This window comes from Camellia sinensis, chromosome 7 (assembly GCF_055761805.1).
Source record: "Camellia sinensis isolate YWXY chromosome 7, ASM5576180v1, whole genome shotgun sequence".
NCBI lineage: Eukaryota > Viridiplantae > Streptophyta > Magnoliopsida > Ericales > Theaceae > Camellia > Camellia sinensis.
Window position 1 is genome coordinate 78,292,862 of NC_138967.1, and position 9,473 is coordinate 78,302,334.

General features: G+C 39.2%; 1 protein-coding gene across 1 annotated transcript; it reads right to left on the bottom strand.

Moving 5' to 3' along the window:
* Positions 1–3,032: 3,032 nt before the first annotated feature.
* On the bottom strand, positions 3,033–3,563 carry LOC114272692 (uncharacterized). Its single transcript, XM_028214411.1, has one exon. The coding sequence runs from the start codon at positions 3,561–3,563 to the stop codon at positions 3,033–3,035; it is 531 nt and encodes a 176-aa protein (XP_028070212.1).
* Between the last annotated feature and the right edge of the window lie 5,910 nt (positions 3,564–9,473).

Below are 9,473 nucleotides of genomic sequence, written 5' to 3' on the forward strand. Positions count from 1 at the left end.
TACTTGCTTTACATCCCCCCATTTGGCCTAGAAATGCGCCTTGTGTTTAGGCCATCATCCTTGCATGTATTGGCATGGTTCCATGAAGGTTTTGGTATTATTTTATCATGTTTAAGGTCTGTTGACCATCCATTTCAGTCATGCTTGCCTTGTTTGATGTCATCCCTTTGTGTTTTGGCTTGTAAGCTTTAAGCATTTTGACCTCTAGCATGTGTAGCTATGATCATCCTCATGATTTGGCATCATTTAGGACCACATTTCAGTCCAAGAATCATGTTTGTATGTGTGCATGTATGACCTCTTTCATGCCTTGAGGGTGCGCCTTTTTATGCCTACACATGAGCCTTGGTGTATACACCTCTTTGGAGCCATCTTAGCTGCCATATTAGGAGGGTTTGGAGTCCTATTTTTCCTGTAAAAATTCTGTTTCTTACTTGTCTAAATCATGCTATGATTGGTCATGTTATGGGAGTGAGGTACCTCCTTTTTGTGCCTTAACCTTAGGGCCTTTGGTTTGCTTGTTGGCATGAGCATTGGTCCACCTTTTGGACACTTTTTGGCCACTTTTTGGCCACTGTTTTGGGGTGGATCAAGGTCTGCCCCTTTATGGTTCAAAGCCCTCTTGCATGCTTGTCCCATGTCCATTGCTTGATTGCTTCATTAAGCCTTGTAATATGTTGATCCCATTGCTCAAATGGTCCATGTTTGCATTACATTTATATCTTGCATGCCTAGCATTGTATACTTGCCATATTAGTTGCATGACATTTGGCATGCCTTGCATTTCCATGTCATTGTTGCATTTTGAACCATGTTTGCATAACATGCATTGCATTATTTGGTTTGGGGTGTCAAACCAAGTGCGAGGGTCAAGGAACATTCATACTTCAAGTGATGTAATGTGCCTTGATTCTCGGTCACCGGGACCCTTGACTTCGGCATGATAGGGTCTTGGTCCTCATTTGTATGGTTGCATGCATCTTTACATCAAGTGGCAAATTTGATCCCTTGGGCTATCATGCACCATTGATGGCTCGAGGATCGAGGGTCATGCTTCCCTGAGTTCAAAGCATGATGGGAAGCATGACCATGCTCACATATGCCTGAAATCCCATGCCATACACTGTCTATTCTCTGTTGCTGTCAAAACTGTCTTCTGCAGGGAGCTTCTGCCGACCGGCAGAATTTAGTGCCGACCGGCACTTTTTGAATGGCCTGTAAATCCAAAGACAGCCGATGGAAATCCTGGACTGCCGGTGGGGATTCCCCCTAGCCGGTGGTACTCTGTGGCATGCAAGGAACCTGTCCTAGGGCTTTGGCATTTTTCAGAGAGACAGGGCAGTGTAAACAGAGGTGGCAGAGGTACGGTACGGGTTTTCCAGGCAAGCCGGGTTTCGAGCACGCATCATTCGCGCATCCCGAGGCAGAGGCTGCGGCCATCCTCTTCTTTCTTTTGCATTCTTTCTATTAATTAATTAAAAATTCTGTAATAATTTTATTTGCTTATCATTCGGGCTGTAATATTTATTTGGTTCCTCCGCGTGAGGGCAATTATGTAATAAGTGTGCGTGAGTGTGTGTATGTCTTCCAACCTCACATCTTTCTTCACTTTTACTTACCTGCTTATGATGGTAGATTAGGGCACGTTTAATTTAGCATACCTTATGCTATGCATGCGTGCATTCATGCATTTGTATTGCATGCATTAGGCTCGGTACATCACGCTAACTGCATTTGTACTTCAATTCACAAATTGAATATGTGGTAGTTGATCGCATTTCACATGCCATGTTTAGGTTAGCTGAGCCTGTCTAGATTGCATTTTCGCATGCGATGCATTAGCCATTCTTAAACTAGGACATGCATGTTTGCTAACTAGTTTACTGTTTTGGCACGGAGTACGATGTAAGTATTTATGTTTTAGCATCCCGCATGCGTGTGAGTGTTGCCATGACAGTATGCTTGCCATGTGGCTAAATGCTTATATGATGAACTGTTTGAATGCCTGTGGGTGAAGGTTGGATTGTTTGAGTTGGAAAAACTCATTGAAATCCGTGTTTTAGTCTACTTGCGAGTAGCAAATTCCAAAGCGCTTTTCAAAGCAAACGGATATGCAATACTTGTTTCCAAATTAGGCAATCTAGTCTATACTTGTTTGTTGTGTGCATAACATAGTAATTCTAGGCTAATAACCGGAATAAGAACATGTAACGTTTTCAAAATTAGATATCACGGTTAGTAGAGGCCGGTCTTCGGACCGGGCGAAAGGGGGTGCTCATAGCTGACCTTCCCCGATCGTACCCAAGCTCCCGAGCCGAGATAACTCCGGTGATGACGGACATGTGGCCTTCGGCACCGAGTCAGGGTTTCCTAAATTCTCCCATTTTAAAATATTTAGGTGGCGACTCTGTATCTGGCAAAGCAGTCCATGTTTGGCACTTCTTTTCAAAAAATCTGTTTCTCAAAACGATTTGCCGGATTTGGACTCTTTGGTTCAAGATTAAGAACCGTAACACAAATCGAGTGTCCGAACTGTAGCGAGGTCCCACGCGGGCGCGTCTACAAATATGTTTTTAAATATTTGACCCAAAGTCAATGAGGACATGAGCTAAATGACCACAGACAGAAAGTGTACCTGACACAACATTTTCGGTAACTTCTGGTTTTCTACGTACCAAGGCGAAAGCCCGTTCTTGACGTTTTTGGTCCTTCCTCTCTCCTCCAGGTCCTGCAGGTTTCCTGACTGGGCCAGAGGGGCTGGCTGTAGGATTAGTTAGCATTGGACAATCCCTCAACAAGTGGCCAACTTGACCGCATTTAAAACATGCTCCCGTGTCTCGATGGCATTGTCCTCCAATGAGCCTTCCACAAGTAGGACAAATTGCAACAGTGCCATCTCGGGGGTGGGTAGGACCTTGATGGCCTAAACTGGTTGTGCCCATATTCACCTTTTTGGGAGGCGCGACACCGGGTCTTCTGTTGTCTCTTTTCCAGAATCGCTTCTTGTGGCTTGGTTCCCCGGAACGCGAGGCTTAAATCCCCTTTTCTGCAATGTACGTCCGGTCTACCACTTCAGCATAGGTTGGCAGTTTCAAGACCTCGAGCCTATCTTTAATTTTAGCATCCAATCCTGCTTCAAATTTTCTTACTTTTCGAGTTTCGATGGGGATGACGTATGTTGCAAACCCAGCGAGTTGAGTGAACCTGCTCTCGTACTCGGCCATCGTCATGGTTCCTTGCTTTAGATGTATGAATTTGGATGCCTTCTGTTTTCGCAACGAATCTGGGAAGTATTTTTCGTAGAATACTTCCAAGAATTGTGCCCAAGTCGTAATTTCTTCTTTGGCCAGAGTGAGAAGCGACCATTCCTGTGCATTGTCTTTGAAAGTGAAAGTGGCAAAAGTTACCTTTTGTCTTTCGGTGCAGGGTAGGGCGCAAAATTTTTTTTCCATGTCTTTAACCCAAGCGTTTGCTACCATTGGGTCTGGGCCGCCGGTAAATGTGCTGGGTTTCAGATCCTGAAACTGTTTTATGGTAACTGGCTCTTCTCGCCGTTCTGGCATCCCGTTATTGATGTTAGTTTGCAAGGCTTACAAAAAGCTAGTAACCACTCTTTCCATTATTCTTTCCATCGATTCAGTGCCACTGAATGATGACTCGCTTCCGTTACCATTATTGGCCATTCTACAAAGTAGCATATATGTAAGCATGTGTAGCACAATCTATATCTATATAAAATGCCAACTTTACTATTTCTACAATTAATATTACATCTTTGTTTCAAACATCAAAAATTGTGTTAGTGTCTCATCCTTGTGGTAAACAAAAACAAAAAGATAACAAAAAGGGACCAGAACACATCATGGTCAACATACAAAAAGATTTTCTTCTACCAAATCTAGAGTGGTGGGTCAAATGGGCCGAAAAACCATGGGAAATAGTGTTGCATAAAAAGCTCAAATTCTCATCCTAACTGGACTACACCAAAACACATCCACGCTGTCTGGACTGTGAAAATGGGGATAGACTGCATGTATCCCAAAAATGCTCGATCGACAACCCAGTCGGGTGTCTCAACATATGACAAGTCATCATTAAAGTCAACATTTTGAATATTAATTATCTCCAACGGGTTAGAGACTGTGGTGAAAATATAGTCCTCAGGGTACACATTCCCCCTTTGGCCACAAAATCTGGGGGTAGAGGACCTATGATATAGTGCGGGCGGTCATGTCTCGGGGCAACGCCAAGGACACGAATGGGTCCAAGAAAACATCTACATGTATCGGTACGGATTTGCCTCCACAGTAAATGTGGGACATCGGTAGGGTCAGCCTGGATATAAACTGGCCGACCCATCAACTGGGCAAGGCCTGGATGCAATCCTCTGATTATGTCCTCTGAATCTCCCCCACCCTCAGGTGAGGCGGGAGGCGGGATGCTCGGCTAAAATCTCATCTAAATTAATGGCCTCGAGCTCATCCCAAAACGCATCATCAAGTTTAATCTCTGACATTCCTACAACACCAAGATAAATGTGAGATTTTACACAAAAGGACTAATGTTGCAGGTAAATATTTATTATTATTATTATTTTATCTTATTTTACTTTGTTATGTTTATTTAGCTATATAGTTTTATTTATAGATTTATTTATAACTTTTCGAACTTCCTGATCAAATTAAAATAAATTTTTTTTTTTTTTGGGAACCGTTGCTCTGATACCACCTTTGTCACGACCCGACCCCAAGGGCTTAGAGTTGGAATCGCAACTTACTAACTCATTCTATTTGTAGCAAATTAAACTGCGCAAGCGGAAATAAAAATAATTAAAAAGGAAATTACTCCTATTTTACTATTTCAATAAGAGAAAATATATTTATAGGGCTTTTATTATTTTATTATTCAGTGACCGGCCCCGAGTAGAACAAAAGGGAGTAAAAATATATATATATATATATATAAAAAGAAAGACAAAATAGTGGTTCAACATCAATCCATGTGCGGATTCCATTTCGTGAGATTATGGGTTTCTCCTACATCTCATCACCTGAAAGGGTAACAGCTATAAACACACAGCAGAGTGAGAAATATTATACCAAAAGTATAAGGAATACAAAATAACCATAGATAGTTAGTTAGGCCAAAACATTTACATAACTCAATTTAGTAAATAAATCATTTAAGTGGCAGAAACTGAAGTACATAAATTATGTAAATAAATAACCATAACTACGGTACAGAACAGAATAGAACAGAGGTCACAAAAAGTGACAATCAGAATAGAGGTCAATGGATCCATGACAAACAGAGGACTACAAAGTGGCCAAACAGAGGCCAATGGTTATTTAAGTCCCCCAAGGCGTGGGACTCCCGTGGTGGTACTTACAAAATATAATTGTTTATAAGGTTATAGTCAAATATATACTAAAATTTAAACAAACATATTCATGGGTTTCATTTTAAACAAATAAAGTTTAGAAAATAACCCACATAATTGAAATATTAATATATTTTATATTATGGTAAGTCAAAACATACGTAAAATATATTATGATAACTGAAGGTATAATATAACTCACCTTAAGATTGAGTCTTACTATTTCCTTTCTATTTTTCCTATCTTTTCGAAATTGTTCTTCCTCCTTTCGATTTCTCTTTATTTTACTCTCTTATTTCCCTCATTCCTTTACCTCAGTCGTAGTTCCCCACCCCCCCACCCCCCCACCCCCAACTTCTTATATACATGCAAACTCATGATGCCTCCATAGGGTGACTCATTCTCCCTAAAGCTAGGTGGCACAGATGGCATCCAACCATCTCTCCTGAGAGATTATAATCTAAGATTATAATCTACTAATTAATGGCAAGTAATTGATTGTCCTTATCTCATTAGCAGGTTTATTATTATTATTTATTTACTCTAACTTTTACATTTATTTATTTACTATCTTTAACTCTAATTTGGCCCAACTAGTATTATAATTCTATATTTGTGTAAATTTGGTCCCAAATAATAGTCCATAATTAATCCCATATTTGATAACCCGATGTCAATATTAAATTCTATATTATTATTATTTATTTAATAATGTATTATCACATACACCCACAATTATATATATTAATAAATATTTATGTGATATTTAATTAAATGTTCAGGGTGTCACAGCAAGTCCAAAGATAATGATCTTGGACCCCATCAAGTGCCCCACAACCAAATCTATGAATGGAGCTTTTGAAACAACATTTGGTGCACAACCCTATTCTGGTGCAACACAAATTGGCAGAGATCGGCTGCCCAAAATGTTGTTTGGTATACCTCTTTATTAGAGTATGGGACCCAATTAGTTTATTAAAATATTTAGTTTTCGTATGGTGTTGGTTATAATATATTTTTATAGATTACATCTAACTTGTGGAGTCCTAATTCAGTTTAGTAACAGTTAGGGTTTTGATAACAAAACTCAAGAATCAATAATATATATATATATATATTTGGTATTGTTTTTTCCCAAAAAAAAAGAGGTGTTGTACGGCTGCTACAGGTTGTCTTCGGTAGGTTTTGTTCTCAAACACAAGTTTGCTGTGTGATTAGTTTCTTGGGTGCATATTCAAGGTGTGGCAGTGTATTGCTTGGGCAAACAAACAATAGTGCTCCTTGTTCGTCTGGTTCAATTTTCGGTTATGATTTGGTTCGTTATTTTGGATCTTCTACAACTTTATTTTGAAGATTTTTGTTCATCTATTTGGTGAGGTTTTTCCTCTTGTTTATTTGTGATTATTTAGAATTCTCCTAAGGATGGTTTGTGAGACCATTCATGTCTCGTTTGTAATCGTTTGAAAACTTTTTAGTTGATAGTGGAATTGGATTTCGATCCCGTGGGCGTACCTCATATTGAGGGAACCAAGTAAAATTTTTGTGTTGCTGTTGATTTAATTTTTCCGTATTAGTTTTTATTCCCATTGATTGATTTACTTGTGGGGAACCATATATTTTCCCTAACAACTGGTATCAGAGCTTACAGTTTATTAGGGTTTATTTATTTGTGTAAATCAATGGAGGGGAATGTGGGTCGTATGTCTAGTTTCAATTGAAGCAATTGGGTAACTTGGAAAACTAAAATGGAGGACCTATTATTTTGTAAAGATTTGTATGGGCCTATTGAGGGTGACAGTAGCAAACCCGAGGGTATGCAAGATGATGAATTGAAGAGGCTTAATCGAAAAGCCGTTGGTGTTATCCATTAATGGATTAATGACAGTGTGTTTTATCATGTTGCTACTGAAACTTCAGCACATGATTTATGGAAAAAAATTATAAGGCCTTTATGATAGGAAATCAGCCACAAATAAAGTTTTTCTATTTCGTAAGTTGGTTAATTTAAAATATAAAGAGGGCAGCCCTATTCTGGAACATCTAAATGAAATAAAGAGTATTGTTAACCAACTTACTTCTACGAAAATTATTTTTGATGATGAGTTACAGGCTTTGATACTACTAAGTTCTTTGCCCGAAAGTTGGGAGACTTTGGTTGTGACAGTTAGTAATTCGGCGCCCGATGGAGTTATCACAATGGGCCAAGTCACTAGTAGCTTGTTGAATGAAGAAACTAGAAGAAAATCAGCGGGTTCCTCTCATTCAGAAGCATTTGTTGTGAGAGGCCGAAACAAAACAAGGGAGAGGAGTAAGACTCCTCATGGTCGTGATCAAAGCCGTGACAAATCAAGAGATGGTTCTTTTTCAAATAAAGACATTGAGTATTATTATTGCCATGAGAAAGGGCACATGAAGAGGGAATGCTGAAAGCTCAAGAATAAGGAGAAAAGGCGTGACAAAAGTGTGGATAAGAAGCAAGAAGACACAACAGCGGTTACTACCAATGGTGATCTCATGGTCGTTTGTGAATATAATTGTATCAATTTTGTGGGCCAAGAGAGCAATTGGGTGATTGATTCTGGTGCTTCTTTTCATGTGACTTCTCGAGTTGATTTCTTCACAACCTACACCAAAGGAGATTATAGTTCTGTTTGAATAGGTAATGAAGGTTTGTCTAATATTATTGGCATGGGTGATGTTTGCTTGGAAACAAATTTAGGCTGTAAGTTATTGCTTAAAGATGTAAGGCATGTTCCCAACATTCGCCTCAATCTGGGAAGCTAGATGATGAAGGCTTCAACAACGAATTTGGTGATGGAATATGGAAGCTTACAAAGGGTTCTTTGGTGGTGGCTAAGTGCAAGAAGACTCATACACTTTATATCATGCAAGGAAAAATTTGTAAAGGTGTTGTCAATGCACTTGAAGATGATACTTCTACTGAATTGTGGCATAAGCGGCTTGGCCATATGAGTAAAAAGGGGCTACAAGTTTTATTCAAGAAAGAGCTTCTACCCGGTTTGAAAGGTACACATCTCAAAACTTGTGTTCTTTATTTAGCAGGTAAACAATATAGAGTTTTTTTTCATAAAAATGTTGCTTCTAGAAAAGAAAATGTTTTTGAGTTGATTCATTCGGATGTTTGTGATCCTTTGAAAGTTAGAACACATAGTGGTGCACTTTATTTTGTTACTTTCATTGATGATTATTCAAGGAAAGTTTGGGCTTTTATACAAAAAACTAAAGATCAAGTTCTAGAAGTATTTAAGCATTTTCAGGCCATGGTTGAAAAAGAAACAGGGTAGAAATTGAAGTGCATCTGATCAGACAATGGTGGTGAATACATTGGGCCATTTGATGAGTATTGTCACAGCCAAGGTATTCGGCACCAAAAGACAATTATGAAGACTTCTCAACAAAATGACATTGCTGAGAGGATGAACCGCACTATTATGAAAAGAACAAGGTGTTTGCTTTCATAAGCTAAATTGCCAAGACCCTTTTGGGGTGAGGCAATGAGAACAGTGGTTAACTTGATCAATTTGTCTCCTTCTTATCCTTTGAATAGTGATGTTCCTGAAAGAGTTTGGACCGGTAAAGATGTGTCTTATGAGCACTTGAGAGTGTTTGGTTGCCAAGCTTTTGTTCACATTCCAAAGGATGAGAGGTCGAAGCTTGATAACAAATCAAGACAATGCATTTTTCTTTGCTATGGGCGTGATGAGTTTAGTTACAGATTGTGGGATCCAGTTGACAAGAAAGTTATTCGAAGCCGTGATGTTGTGTTTCTTGAAGACCAAACAATTGAAAACTTTGGCAAAGGTGGTCAACCGGAGCCAAAAACTAGTGATCTCATTGACATGGATCAATCTCCTTCATCTTCAGTTGATGATGAAAATAGGGGAGATATGCAGCCACCTATTGAAGATGTGAAGAATGATGCCAATCCTAATGAAGTTGAGCCAGAAATTGAGGAAAAGCACGCAACTCAAGAACTGCCACCACAACTTGAGTTGAGAAAATCTACAAGGGACTGGCAACCTTCGAGAAAGTATCCTCCCAATAAGTTTGCGTTGATTTTCGATCAAGGGGA